The following is a 14,446-nucleotide window of genomic DNA, read 5'->3' on the forward strand; positions in this document are numbered from 1 at the left end:
TTCACTCTCCAAATGCCCCCAGGAACTGATGCTAAAGCCAGGAGCCCAACACAGTCCTATCTCACAGGGTGGGTGGCAGGGATTTAATTACCTGAGCCCTCACCCCTGCCCCCCAGGATCTGCATTAGCAGGAAGCTGGAGTCAGGAGCATGGGCAGGGGATCAAACCCAGGCCCTCTGATGTGGGGTCCAGCATCCGAACTTTTCACTGTTAGGCTACATACCCATCCCTCTCTTCTGCTGTTGTTTGAACCTATTAAAAAAAAAATTCTGATCACTTTCTTGTTTGTTCTGTCTTAATAAATTGAGAAAAGGTAAATAGGAGGATTCTGCTTTCACTCGTTTCGTAATGACCTTATCTGAGATACAAGTGAAAAAAAAATGGGAGAACAAGACAACCACAGTACACATCTCTTCTCATAATGTAAAACGTCTGTGTAAATAACAGGCTTACCGAACACCATCTCTGAACCTGGTAGTGGGCTAGACATTGTTTCTCTTCTCAGATAATGTCTAAGAGAACGAAATGTGTACATGTTGAGAAGTAAAGTCTGTGTTTACTATGAGCTGTTCCAGTAAAGTAAAATTTTTAGGTAGTGACAGTGTCGAAATGGCTTCGTTTACTCGTTGGGACCCATTCTTTCCATTGGGATTTAGGCAGAGTGGTTGCTTTGCCCGAAGGCTTATACTGGGCTGATGGGGGATTATTGTAGGCACTGGACAGTTAGCAGTGGACAAGACAGTGATATCTCCTGTCTCTTACCCCCTAGCGCAGGGGGCAGTGAATGACAGACCACTACAAAGAAGCTAAAACAGAGCAGCTTTATGGAGTGGAGACGGGGTTGGGGTGGGGAGGTTTGAGGTGACAGGTTTTGCCGGAGTAGCCTTCCTAGAAAGGGAAGTTGGATGGATGATGTGGGCTGTCCATGGAAGGGTCTGGAAGGAATCATTTCTCGGCAGAGGAACAGCAAACACAGAGCCCCAGAGTGGAATTAGCTTGGAGGTCAGGACATGGGTGGACAGGAGAGGCTAGACGACAAGGAGGGACCTGGAGTTGGAGCCCAGAGGGGCTGACCTGAGGACAGGCACCTCATCCCTTTGCTGAATTTTTCCTTGATGTGTATCTTCCTGTTTTAAGAACAGGTAGGGAAGCTTGGCCTGGTAGTTCAGATGCCAGTTACGATCCCCTCATCACATCTCAGAGTGCCCGGATTCAAGTCCTAGCTCTGACTCGTGACTCCAGCTTGCTAATGCTGACCCTGAGAGGCGGCAGGTGAGAGCTCAAGTCGATGGGTCCCTGCCACCCATGGGAGACCTTGATTGAGCTCCTAGTTCCTGGCTTTGCCCTGGCCTAGTCTGTTGCAGACATCTGGGGAATGCATCAGCAAGTGAGATCTCTCTCTCTCTCTCTCTCACATCATCACATACCCCCATTTCTCTGTTGACAAAAAAATAGAAAGGGAAGAATTCAGAGCAATTTTAAGGAAGGCTTGATTAAGAAGAGCTTTAAATGGAGGCCAGAAGTCAGTCTGCTCTGGTATTTAAGGGCGATTACAAGTACACTTCACCCCTATCAAAAGAGAAACATTTACCTCTGCGGCAGCTTTCAAAATCTAGCAGTCTGTGGGGAGCAGTTGCATATTTCCAGGAGCCCACATGTGGCAGAGCAGAGGAAGAACCTCCCACATAGGATAAAGCATGAATGACACTCCCGGGAGTTTAACAGTACCCTGGCCAACAACGTATGCAGCCATCTCCACCCTCCCTCTCTTCCTCCTTCCTTTCCTCCTTCCCTCCCTCCCTCCCTGCCTCCTCCTCCTCCTCCTCCTTCTTCTTCTTTTCTCTCTCTCTCTCCCCCCTCTTTCTTTCTTTCAAGATGTATCTATTTATTTTGAAAGGCATTATTAAAAAGTGAGAGGGTTCAGTCCCCCAGATGGCCACCAGAGCCAGCATTGGGCCAGGCCAGAGCCAAGTGCTTGATTTGGGCCTCCCATGCAGGTGTCATGGGCCCAAACACTTGAGCCATCGTCCACTCCTTTTCCCAGGCCATTAGCAGGGAGCTGGATTAGAAGCGGAGCAGCTGGGACACAATCGGCACTTTCATTAGATGCCGGCATTGTAGGTGGTAGTTTACCTGCAACGCCCCAACGCTGGCCCTGCCATCTCATTGCTGTTGGACAAGACCACAGCCCACGCAGTCTCTATGTGAATTAAGGAAGGGAGCCGTTCTTACAGGATGATGCAGCCTGCACCGGAGCTAAATGCACAGTGATACCTGGTGGTCTATTCCTGAGGGTGGGTTTTGCAGCCCATGTTCCCAGGGTTAAGCCATGAGCCTGGGCTCTGAAGAGCTTTTCTTCACATTCTAAGGTGAATGGTGGGTGCTTGTTACACCTGGATGTGGGTCATTTTACTGGCATCCCGCACTGTTGCCTCTGGTGTGCAGCTCTGGTGAGGGCTAGCTCTGATGTCATTCAGGTATCCTTGCCTTCCAGGCAGGCAAACTCACCAGTCTGGGTGATTTGACTTTCTTAGGTTGTTGGCTCTGCCAGCCATAGTTTTCAAAGCCTGCGACTCCTTCCTGGTCAGCAACAGAGCACACCTGTGCCAAACAGCTGCTCCTGTGCCGCACTGTCTCTAGCTTGCTGAAGACGGAACTTCAACAGACATGTGATCTATCTAATCTCTTTTAGCTTAACCACGTTGCAAGTGGATAACTGTATCTCTGAACTCATAACTGAGCCCCATCGGAGTCACTGAGTCACCCTTGATATCGTGGCTGTATTGAGTGTTAGATAAAATGCATGATTTCTGCATGTACTAAATACTGTTTTGAGACTATTACCCACTGTATTATTCAGTTGCCTTAATATTTGTTAGGCCCCCAGTGATAAACTTCCTTTGGAAGGTAGTTTGGCTGTGGACCCCTTTTTTTCTTTCATTTACTCATTCACTAAGAGTAAGCCAGGGAAGTCAGACTCACTTTGTCATGCCACCTCTTTCCTTACATAGTTAGGCATTTGCTGTCTGTGACCTTGATGCCTTCAAAGATAGGCATTTGCTATCTGTGACACTGATGTTTCTCCTTTTATACAACTATCTCACATGCGTGCCTTTTACTGAAAAATAATTTAAATTTATTAAAAAATAAATGAAAGGAAACTATGTAGAAATCAATGCAGATTTGTTTACATTGAATCCCAAAAAAGCCACTACAACATGTGATTGGCAACTTCAGTAAATATTTTTCATAAAATATATTTTTTAAACATTTATTTATTTGAGAGGCAGAGTTACAGAGAGAGAAAGAGGCAGAGAGAGAGGTCTTCCATCTTCTGGTTCACTCCCCAAATGGCTGCAATGGCAGAGCTGGGCCAATTCAAACTAAGAGCCAGGGGCTTCTTCTGGGTCTCCCACACAGGTGCAGGAACCCAAGGACTTGGGCCATCTTCTACTGCCTTCCCAGGCCATTAGCAGAGAGCTGGGTCAGAAGAGAGGCAGCCAGGACTCAAACCAGAGCCCACGTAGGATCCCGGCATTTCAGGTGGAGGCTAATCCTACTACCCACAGCACCGGTTCCTCTCATAAAATATTTTAAAGACCAAGTTCCCATGCTACCGTATTACATAATTTATATTCAGGTGTTCTAACCTTATCTGTTCCATAGTATGGAATCATCCCAAGTGCTTTATTTTGTCCAATATATGATATTATACCCATTGCTACTTTATTCAGTTACTGACTGTCATTTGATCACTAAGCAATTACAGATAAATATGAATATAAGGGTACTTCAAAAGGTTCATGGAAAATAGAACTAAAAGTTCATTTTTGGCACAAAAATTTTGAAGTTCTTGCATAGTTATTTCTTTTTTTTTTTAAGATTTACTTATTTGAGAAGTAGAGTTACAGACAGTGAGCAGGAGAGACAGAAAAGTTTTCCATCTGCTGGTTCACTCCCTAAATGGCTACAATGGCCATAGCTGCACCGATCTGAAGCCAGGAGCTTCTTTGGGTCTCCAGCACAGGTGTAGGTGCCCAAGAACTTTGGCAATCTTCCACTGCTTTCCCAGGTGATACTAGAGAGCTGGATTGGAAGATGAGCAGCCAGGAATCAAACCAACACCCATATGGGAGGCCAATGCTGCAGGCAGAGGATTAACCTGCTGCACCATGGCCCCAGCCCCACATAATTATTTCATAATGTACATTTTCCACAAGCTTTTTTTTTTTTTGAAGACCCCTCAAATGCATGGAAATTGATGTTATTTTGCATCAGAAAGAACTTATCCTTAATTCCATTTTCCACTAATTATTGGAGTACCTTGTACCTGGTGTTAACACAACATGAGAATGTCCTACCTCTTGCTCTTCCTGTTGTCAGTGTCATGCCCATTTTCTGCCTCCTGACTTCTCAGGATGTGGTCCTAGTATGGCCATCACCATTAAACTTGTTGAAAGTGCAGAATCCCGGGCACTGCTACAGTGCCTGAGAATCTGCATTTTGTCAGAATCAGAAGATAGGCAGGCATTTGACCCAGCAGTTACCCTAGGGAGCTCTGCCCCCCACCTCCAACTTATTGCTCCCTGGGAGGCAGCAGATGATGGCTTAAGTAATTGGATGCCACCCAGGTGGGAAACCCTGATTGAATTCCAGGCTCTGGCTTCAGCTTGGCCCTGCCCTGGCTGTTACAGGCATTAGAGGAATGTGTCAGCAGATAGGAATTCTCTTTCTGAATGCCTCTCAAATAAATAGAATAAGTCAATCAATTTTAAACATAATAATAAAGTATGAGAAGAGCCACTGCTTTATTGCAGTCACTTGCTGACCTGCCACACCACACCCCTCTCTTCATATCTGCCCTTCTGAAACATGATACTTCAAAAATTCATGGAAAATGAAGATACTTCAAAAAACAATGATGAGAAGACACTTCAAAAAATTCATGGTAAATGGAGTTAAAAGGTAAGTTCATTTTGGTGCCAAAAACTTTTGAAATCCTTGAGTACTTTTTTTTATAACAATCCTTTCCCAATGAACTTTTTGATGACACCTTGAAAGTTTGCATTTCAAAATCTTTGCACCAAAATAAACATCTTTTGATTTCATTTTCTACAAGCTTTTTTGATGTTCCCTCCTTTTATTGTCCTTTTACCTTGCCAGGGCATGAGAGTCCCTTATTTAATAAGCACCTTGCTTTTTGTCTTGTTTTGCTTTACAAAATAAAAGCAACACAGATTCTGAAGCCTTTTTAATGGATCTGGGGTAGGGCCCATGAATCTTACTTTTCACAAGCATCCTGGTAGATGCTGAGTAACAGGCAAGCTGAGGATAATACAAGCTCGGGTCCATGATATAAAACCGACCTCTGTGGTCTGGCTTTCAGACCCTCCTCAGCGTGGCCGTTGCCTGTTTTCCCTACTCTTGCATTTCTTCCCATGCCCCCCAGGACTGTGGCCACACCGACTGCTCCTCCAGCACATGCAGGATTTCACACCTAAGAACCCATGCCAGCTCCTCCCCCCGGGTGGGGTATATGCCCTGGTCCCCCTCACTGTGGGTCTCCTCGGTGGGATCCTTCCTGGCCATGCTCAGAAGACACTTCTTCAGGAAAGTGCCATGGCTCTTGGGTAGTGCTAGGCACTCCGTCTTCTTGCACCACTGCTTTTTGCTTTTCTTTTCTAGTACCTATCATCTCTGTCCTGCAGTTATCGTTTGTACCCCCACTAGCCTTGTATGCTCCTTTGAGAACATCTACATCCACTGTCTCCTGTTCTGACCCTCAGCTTACCGCTGTACTTTTGTCATTTTGAGGCTCTGACATTTGTTTTTAATTGAATGGAAATACTTTTGAGAAATGCTCATGTCCCATTGAACATCATTTATTAAAGTTCTTTTAAACCACAAATGATTTGAAAAGAACATCAGTGGCTCCTTTAAAGGGTGATCATATTTACTGGAGAATTTATTTGTCTCTTTCACGCTGGTTTATTCTAATAAACATCAGTGCATTCCATTCTTCTGATAGCTGGGCCTCCATGTACATTCTGCAAGTGCTGCCTGTCAAAGTCAAGGACATTCTTCCAGGGTTTGCCATTAGTGTTTAAAGAGCTAGTGAATTACTTCGAATTGTGTGGTGCCAGTACTTCTTAGAAAAAACATAATAGGATGGTCTTTGAGTTTTTGTTTCATAGTGATGTTTTAAAAATAAATCCTCCGTGTAAAAGAATGAAATTATGACTATAGTCTGCTAAGAGTGTATACTTAATATTTATCATCTTTTTTTTTGTTTTGGTAATTCAATTCAACTTTTAAAAAATTCTTACTATCTTTTGACAGGTGGCTAATTGTGAAAGATTCCTTTTTACTCTATATGAAACCAGACAGTGGGGCTATTGCCTTTGTCCTGCTGGTGGATAAAGAATTCAGAATTAAGGTGGGGAGAAAGGAGACGGAAACGAAGTATGGACTCCGAATCGATAATCTTTCAAGGTAGAAAATTCAAATATTTAAACGGCATTTCTTCCATGATCTCTCAGAAATAAAGTTTTCCTCTCAACCTTAAGTGAAGGAGGTAAATTAATTTAGATGCTACAGAGTTCTTACTTAGAAGTAGTGCTCAGTCAGAAGTAATGAATACTTCTTCCTTGTACACATTTTTAAGAACAGAATATCATATGTGTAATATGTATCTATATATAGATGTAGAATATCCTATATGTAATAGAGTCAGAATAAAAATCTTTTCATTTCAGTGTGTTCATTAACAAAACTCCTGAAGGATGATTTGATTTTCAAAACGTGCATACATATTTTTAAAAAGACATCTTGGAAAGATACTCAAGTGTCCTTTCATTCTATATTTTATCAGTGGGTGTGTGTGTTGATAGCCTTTACATGTCTCATCCTACAATATTATAGCTGTGTGGTTTTATATATGAGGGCACTTCAGAAAGTTTGTGAAAAAATTGAGCTCCAAGATAAGTTTATTTTGGTGGAAACAGAATGTTTGCAAGTCATGCATAGTTTTCAATAATATATATTTCAATGAATGTCCTCCTCTATGCATGAATTTCAAACATTTTTACATCAAAAGAAGCATCTTTTAATTTCATTGCCCATAAAGTTTTTGTAGTACCCTTGTATACATACATTTGTCTCTGTATAATTTACCCTTGTGTGTGTGTATATATATGTATATATATATATATATATATATATATATACATCTTTATATGCATTTACTGACATTGGTATACCCCTACAAATACAGATATGTGTGTGTGTGTGTGTGTGTGTGGTATGTGTATGCATGAGTTACTGTATACCTGGAGTTGAGTTAAAAACATAGATGCTCAAGCCTTTTTAATGGATCTGGGATAGGACTGAACTCCCTGTTACTCTCTAAGAATGGAATATACAGGATTATTATTGGAAATACAATGGCACTACCATCAAACCTGTCTCCTATTACTGCATTCGTATTTTCCAGTGGACCAAGGAAGCCAGCCCCCAGTGTTCACTGATCCGTGTAACAGTCACTTTTAGCTGCCTTATTTCTACTTTCACACTCACTTACTTGGGCACCATAGCCAAGCCAATCCATTCAATCCAGGTTTCATGATCTTTCTCCCTGGTAGAAGAGCCCCCTACTGTTTTTTTAAATACGTCCCATCTCTCCATTTGCAACAGAAGGCCTTCATCTCTCTGCCATTCTTTGCAGCCCCTCCCTGGCACTGCCTTTTGTGGGTCAGGGAGGCAGGTGTCTCTACCCATCAGTCCTTCTCACTGGGTTTCTCCTTGCCTCTTCACCTTTGCTCTTCCTGTGCCCATGTTTGTAATTCTTCCCTCTTCCCCCTTAATTCTGATGCAGATCCTGTGACAAGGTCTTTGCTTGTCCATGTCTTCCCCAAAACCATCTTTTCCTCCCTTCTGCATGATAGCTGAAGTGCAGGCACTTTCAGTGCCCTCCTGCCCCTGCCCCTGCCTCAGTAGCTCCTGTCTCTTTGGTCACACCCGGTGGAGGGTGTTTCAGTCCTCCCAGCCCCTCTGTCTCACCTCCTGTCTCCAACCCCAGCAGCATCCGCTGCTCTGAGGGTTCAGTAGCATACAGTATGTCAATATGAGACATATTGATGGGAGTGGTTAGGACGTCCCTAATCTTCAACAACAGCTGTTTTGGAATCTGTGAACATAGCCTCTTTGCTGCTCTAGAAGGATCATTGTATTTCCCCCACACAGCATGCTCTCCCAGTCCTCCCCTTATTTATGGCTCTCATGGTTGGTTTCTGCCTGAATGACCTTATTTTCCCTTGAACTTCAAATCTGGGTTCCTTATTTTTCAACTCTTGGTTGTTGTCACCAATTCTGATACTCCACATCAAAAACATTTTCTATCACCTGTTCTCTTTTGTTTTCAACATTTATAAACTCTTAACAGTTTAGAGTTTAGTCATAAGTGACATTAAAGTCCAATGCAACTATTTTATTCCTTTTAGTATTTTTGTTGTTGTTGCTAAGTGAAATGGACACTATGAGAGACAATGACAGGATCAGCTCTTGTCTAGACTGTTGAGGAACAACTTACTATTTTATTCCTTTTAGTATTTTTGTTGTGGTGGTTGTTGTTGTTGTTGCTCTGTTTGTTCTACATAAGACCACTGGTTGAACTCTGTAATTAATGCACAATCATTCTTAGGCGTTAAAAAAAAAAAAAGTCCAATGCAAACTGATTTATACCAGGGAGTGAGTCAGCCACGTTGGGCCTGGTGATTCTGAGATCCATGCTGTCGTTGAGACAATGTTCACCTGCTTTCCTCGGCTCTGTGCTCTGGGGCTCAGCTGTATCCTCACGTTGGTCCCTTCATGGTGGTAAGAAAGCTGCCTCCCGTCCTCACACCAAGTTCAGTGGAAGGCAGAGTCTCTCTGGTGCATTCCTGAGCAAGTCCTCAAGATTATCTTTCATGCATTGGGTAGAAATGGCTCGTGCATGCATGATCCTACTTTCTGGGACCAGGGGATGGAGAGTGCCATTTTGTTTAGCTTTTGTGGAAGGGAAGGGAAGAGATGGGATGTCTTCCCAAATGCACAGTCAGGGTGCTGTTTCCAAAGAGGCAGGGAATAGACAGTGGGCGGCACGTGGGAGCTGTCCTCTGGAGGAGCCTCGGTTGTCTGACCAGCACTGCAATGGGAGGCCGCACCTTCAGCTCCTCTCACTATGGTCCTCACAGAACAGCAAAGCTCCAGGTCTGTCTGTGTTTGTTTGCATGAGTGAATAAGTGAGTAAGCAACCTCGGTGTTTTCTCTGATGTATTGATTATTTTAGAAATCCTACCAAAAATGTTTGAGAATCTCATTTGTGATGTTCCTTGGCTAAACTTTTCAATTTATGTTTGCTACAGTACCAAAGAAAACAAGGAATGTTTAATTTTGTACGCGGTTTGAGCAGATAGAACACAAAATGACCCTTGTTTTCTGCATTTTGCTTTTCTTTTAAAGGACACTTATTTTAAAATGCAACAGCTACAGACATGCTCGGTGGTGGGGAGGGGCTATAGAGGAATTCATCCAGAAACATGGCACCAACTTTCTCAAAGACCATCGATTCGGGTCTTATGCTGCTATCCAAGATAACACTTTAGCTAAATGGTAAGATTTTTTTTTTTTTTTAACCTGAGCCTGGCAAGATAGTCATAGCATCTAATAATATGCTGGTGGTCTAATTCATCTGGAATCAGGTTTCAAAACTGTGTAAATATACTATGCACAATACTCGTCAAAGGCCTCTCTGAATTAATTGTAGAGTAACTTGCTATAGCTTAGTTTTCTTTTTTAAAGATTTATTTGTTTGTTTGTTTGAAAGGTAGAGCTACAGAGAAAGGGAGAGGGAGAGAGAGAGAGAGAGAGAAATAAAGGAAGGAAGGAAGGAAGGAAGGAAGGAAGGAAGGAAGGAAGGAAGGAAGGGAGAGAGAGAGATTGATCTTCTATCTGCTGGCTCACTCCCCAGATGGCCACAATAGCCAGGTCTGGATCAGGCCAAAGCCAAGAACCAGAAACTCAGCCCTAGTCTCCACATGGGAGGCAGAGACACAACCACTTGAGCCATCTTCCACTGCCTTCACAGGCCTATTAGCAGGGAGCTGGATTGGAATTGGAGCATCCAGGATCTGGACCCACTGAGTGACAGAGCTGACCCCTGTAGCTTGGTTTTCTAATGCTTGCTTTTAACAATGAGAATAGCTAGCTCTAGTTTTTGAAGTCTGATTTTTAAGCTGACTTGATAGATTTTCTTAACTGATGTAAATGGAAGGTTTAAGTCATTAGCCTAATTTAAGGAAAACATTTATTTGCTGGATATTTTAAAATAAATTCATGCTTAGCATGTTTTTCTATTCATGGATTAGAAATTTTGTTCTGTTTTCAGTCTGAGAAGAAAAACATTGTGTGATTTTCTTTTGTTTTAAATATTTATTTATTTATTTGAAAGGCAGAGTTACAGAGAGGCAGAGACAGAGAGAGAGACAGAGACAGAGAGAAAGAGAGACTTCCATCTGCTAGTTCACTCCCCAGATGTCTGCAACTGCCAGAGCTGTCCTGATCCGAAGCCAGGATCTGGGAGCCTCCTCTGGGTCTCCCATGCCAATGGAGGGGCCCAAGGACTTGGGCCATCTTCTACTGCTTTCCCAGGCCATAGCAGAGAGCTGGATTGGAAATGAAGCAGCTGAAACTCAAACGAGCACCCATATGGGATGCTGGCACTGCAGGCGGCGGCCTTACCCACTATGCCTCAGCACCAGCCCCTGATTTTCTTTTATTCTTTCTTTTTTTATTGTTCTTAAAGATTTATTTATTTATTTATTTGAAAGGCAGAGTTACAAAGAGGCAGAGGCAGAGAGAGAGGTCATCCATCCATCCATTGGTTCACTCCCCAAATGGCCGCAATGGCCAGAGCTGGGCCGATCCAAAGCCAGGGGCCAGGAGCTTCCTCTGGATCTCCCACATGGGTGCAGGGGCCCAAGGACTTGGGCCATTCTCTGCTCCTTTTCTAGGCCATAGCAGAGAGCTGGATCGAAAGTGGAGCATCAGGACTTGAACTGGCACCCATATGGGATGCTGGTACTGCAGATGGTAGCTTCACCTGCTATGCCACAACACCAGCCCCAAACCTGATTTTCTTTTAAAGATTTATATATCTGTTTTAAAGCCAGAGTTACAGAGGGAGAGATAGAGAGAAGTCTTTCATCTGCTAGTTCACTCTCCAAATGGTCATAATGGCTGAAACTGGACCAAACTGAAGCCAAGAGCCAGGAGCTTCTTCTGAGTGTTCTATGAGAGTACAAAGCCCAAACACTTGGGCATCTTCCACTGTTTTCCCAGGTCGTAGCAGGGAGCTGGATCGGAAGTGGAGCAGCCAGGACTAGAACTTGTCTTCATATGTAATACTGGCACCACAGAGGCTTAACTTCCTGCACCACAGTGCTGGCCCCATGGTGTGTGACTTAAGTAGGATAGCAGAATTCATCTTGCCCCAAATGATGGTGAGGCTAAGTTAAGCCATTGTTCTCTAAGCAGAGAGGAATCACTTACTGCCCTTCCTAGGTAGCAAATGGAAGGAGATTATTATGGTTTGGACATTGTCCTTCCAAAAGTTTGTGTCCTGGGAGCCTGTTCTGCAGGGTGGCAATATTGAGAGGTGAAATGGAACCTTAAAACATGGAGTCATTAGTCACTTAGGGGTATGCCCTTGAAAGGAATTAAAGTATTTTTCCTGGGACCCTGGTTAGTTGTTGAGAAGATTATTATGAAAGCCTGAGCCTGGCCCCTGCCAGTGTCTCTCTGGCTTCCTGAATTGAGATATGATCTCTTGCCTTTGCAGGTGCTACGCTGTTTGGATTTTCAGCCTCCAAACTGTGAACTCTTCACAAAGTTAGCCTGCCTCAGGTGCTTTGTTGCAGCAACAGAAAAAAAAATAGACTAGTGCAGTGGTATTTTCCATCCTTGTTTTCCACTTATATAAAGTAGACTGAGGGTGATGTAGAGATTCTAGGACCATTTTATGTTGTCCTAAGAAGTTTTCATGTTTGTGTCTTTTAGGTATGTTAATGCCAAAGGATATTTTGAAGATGTGGCAAATGCAATGGAAGAGGCAAAAGAAGAGATTTTTATCACAGATTGGTGGTTAGTATTTGTCTATGGGAATTTTGCTAGGAGGTCTCTGTTGAGAACTGTGCTACAAGAATTGTACACCAGAAAGACCAGCAGTGCCCAATGATGATTTTTTTTTTTTTTGGACAGGCAGAGTGGACAGTGAGAGACAGACAGACAGACAGAAAGGTCTTCCTTTTGCCGTTGGTTCACCCTCCAATGGCTGCTGTGGCCGGCGCACTGTGGCCAGCGCATCGTGTTGATCTGAAGCCAGGAGCCAGGTGCTTCTTCTGGTCTCCCATGTGGGTGCAGGGCCCAAGGACTTGGCCCATCCTCCATTGCACTCCCGGGCCATAGCAGAAGGCTGGCCTGGAAGAGGGGCAACCGGGACAGAATCCGGCACCCCAACCGGGACTAGAACCCGGTGTGCCGGTGCCGCAAGGCGGAGGATTAGCCTATTGAGCTGCGGCGCCGGCTCCAATGATGATTTAGCCTAAGTATCAATCAGTAGTCCTCAAGGAAAAGTCTTTTCAACAAACTTGGCCACCAAATATACTCTTAAAATATTTAAATGGAACAATTTGGTTTTTGTGTGTTTGGAAATGGATATACAACTATTCATTTTAATAACGATTATACTATATTGCAAATATATAGTTATAGAGGGAATAGAAAATTATCTTCTTCCAGTATATTCCCTCCTTTTGTAGTGTCTGTTCCCTGGCTCTGTGAATATGGTTCTTAAGAATTGTCTCTTTGATGTTGAAATAGTTCCATTGGCTTATTATGTTAGAATGTTATCTATAATGACCAGGCCCACCCAGCTCTGATGGACATACATCAGGTTCCAACTCTGACCCTCGTTAAAAATGTCTGCTAGAGTTTTGCTTAGTAAAGCCACAGGGAGTCTCATATCCAAAACTCACTTAGCTCTTGGGAAATTTTACCCCTGATGATGTATAGGCAATGTTCTATTCACCCGTGTGCCTGGACAGCTAAAACTCATCACAGATGAGAATACTGACTGCAGTCAAAATGAACATGACTAAGTTTTCCATCTAGGAACTGAGTTTCCTGAAATTCCTTATGTTTTCTCTATCCTGTTTCCTTCCAAATGGTGCCTTATGTAAGAACTATGGCCGTATCGCCATACCCTGTTTCCTTCTGATTTTAGATTGGAGGGAAAGGGAGAGAGGAATATGAGCCCATCTTCTGTTTTGTCTTAATTACATGGGAACCTTTAATTCTAGGCGATACTTTCTCAGCTTTGGCACTATTGATATCTATAGTCTGACAGGTCTTTCTTGTCGGGTCCTGTGTGTTATGGCATATCCCTGGCCCTCTACTCGTTACATGCCAGAAACAAGCTCCCAGTTATAATAGTGAAGATGCCTTCAGACATTGCCAGATGTCCCACGGTTGGGCCAAATCTCTGTTGATTGAGAATCACTGATCTAGAGGAAGTGTGGGCTGGCCAGCATGCTCATGCTTGTGAAGGAGCTTAATTCTGTTCTTGTGTTGTTGGCAGATTTTGTCTTTTCACTCAAATACCAGGAAGGAAAAATGATTCATACTTAGGAGTTTTTCTTTAGTTGACTATTTTCTAAACACATACAAGAATACACGAAAGATTAATGTGGTACTTTATTCCTCTTTAAAAACTTCTTGAATATTTGCAAAGACATGAGAAAGACTGAAAAGATTTCTTCCATTGAGCCCATATTTTCTTGCATAAAGCAAGGCTTTTGAAGGCTCTGATCAAAATACAGACTCTCATCTCAGCATCTAAAGAGAGAAAACTCTGAATGTTTTCTCCTTTCAGCAAGAGAATGATTTTGGGGGACTGTTTCTTTTTCAAAACTGCAGTAGGATAATTTTATTGCAACACATCCCTTGGAATAAAATCTTCACAGTAACTTCGCTCATAACAAGCAAAGAAAATTCTGGGTATTGTCAGTGTGTATTCCAGAGGGTGTGCAGCAGTATTCAGCTGTGGGTTTTCATTTGTGTCAGCAACATCTTTTCATGTTGAGCATATTTTCATGTGGTTTTTGGACATTTGTTTAACTTTTTAAAAACTATCTGTTCAGATCTTTTCCTTCTGTTTTAAATGGGGTTGTTTGTCTTCTTACTCAATTTTGAGACATCTTTATACATCCTAGTTAAAGTAGTTCCATTTCACTTTGGCCTTCATGATTTCTGGTGAGAGATTCACAGTCACTTAAACCATTGTTCCCCTCCGAGTGATGTGCCATTTTTCTAGTAAATGCTTTCAGTATTTTGCCTCTGTATTTATTGTTCA

The 14,446-nt window shown here is 42.9% G+C and overlaps 1 protein-coding gene across 3 annotated transcripts in view; it reads left to right on the forward strand.

Moving 5' to 3' along the window:
- Positions 1-14,446, forward strand: part of PLD1 (phospholipase D1) — a 237,617-nt gene that overhangs the window by 109,885 nt on the left and 113,286 nt on the right. For all 3 annotated transcript variants that reach the window (XM_062211829.1, XM_062211841.1, XM_062211835.1), the window contains 3 exons: positions 6,340-6,492; positions 9,499-9,648; positions 12,094-12,177. In XM_062211829.1, the coding sequence (XP_062067813.1) occupies positions 6,340-6,492; positions 9,499-9,648; positions 12,094-12,177 (387 nt within the window). The remainder of the gene's footprint in view (positions 1-6,339; positions 6,493-9,498; positions 9,649-12,093; positions 12,178-14,446) is intronic.

Source organism: Lepus europaeus, chromosome 2 (assembly GCF_033115175.1).
Source record: "Lepus europaeus isolate LE1 chromosome 2, mLepTim1.pri, whole genome shotgun sequence".
Taxonomy (NCBI): Eukaryota; Metazoa; Chordata; class Mammalia; order Lagomorpha; family Leporidae; genus Lepus; species Lepus europaeus.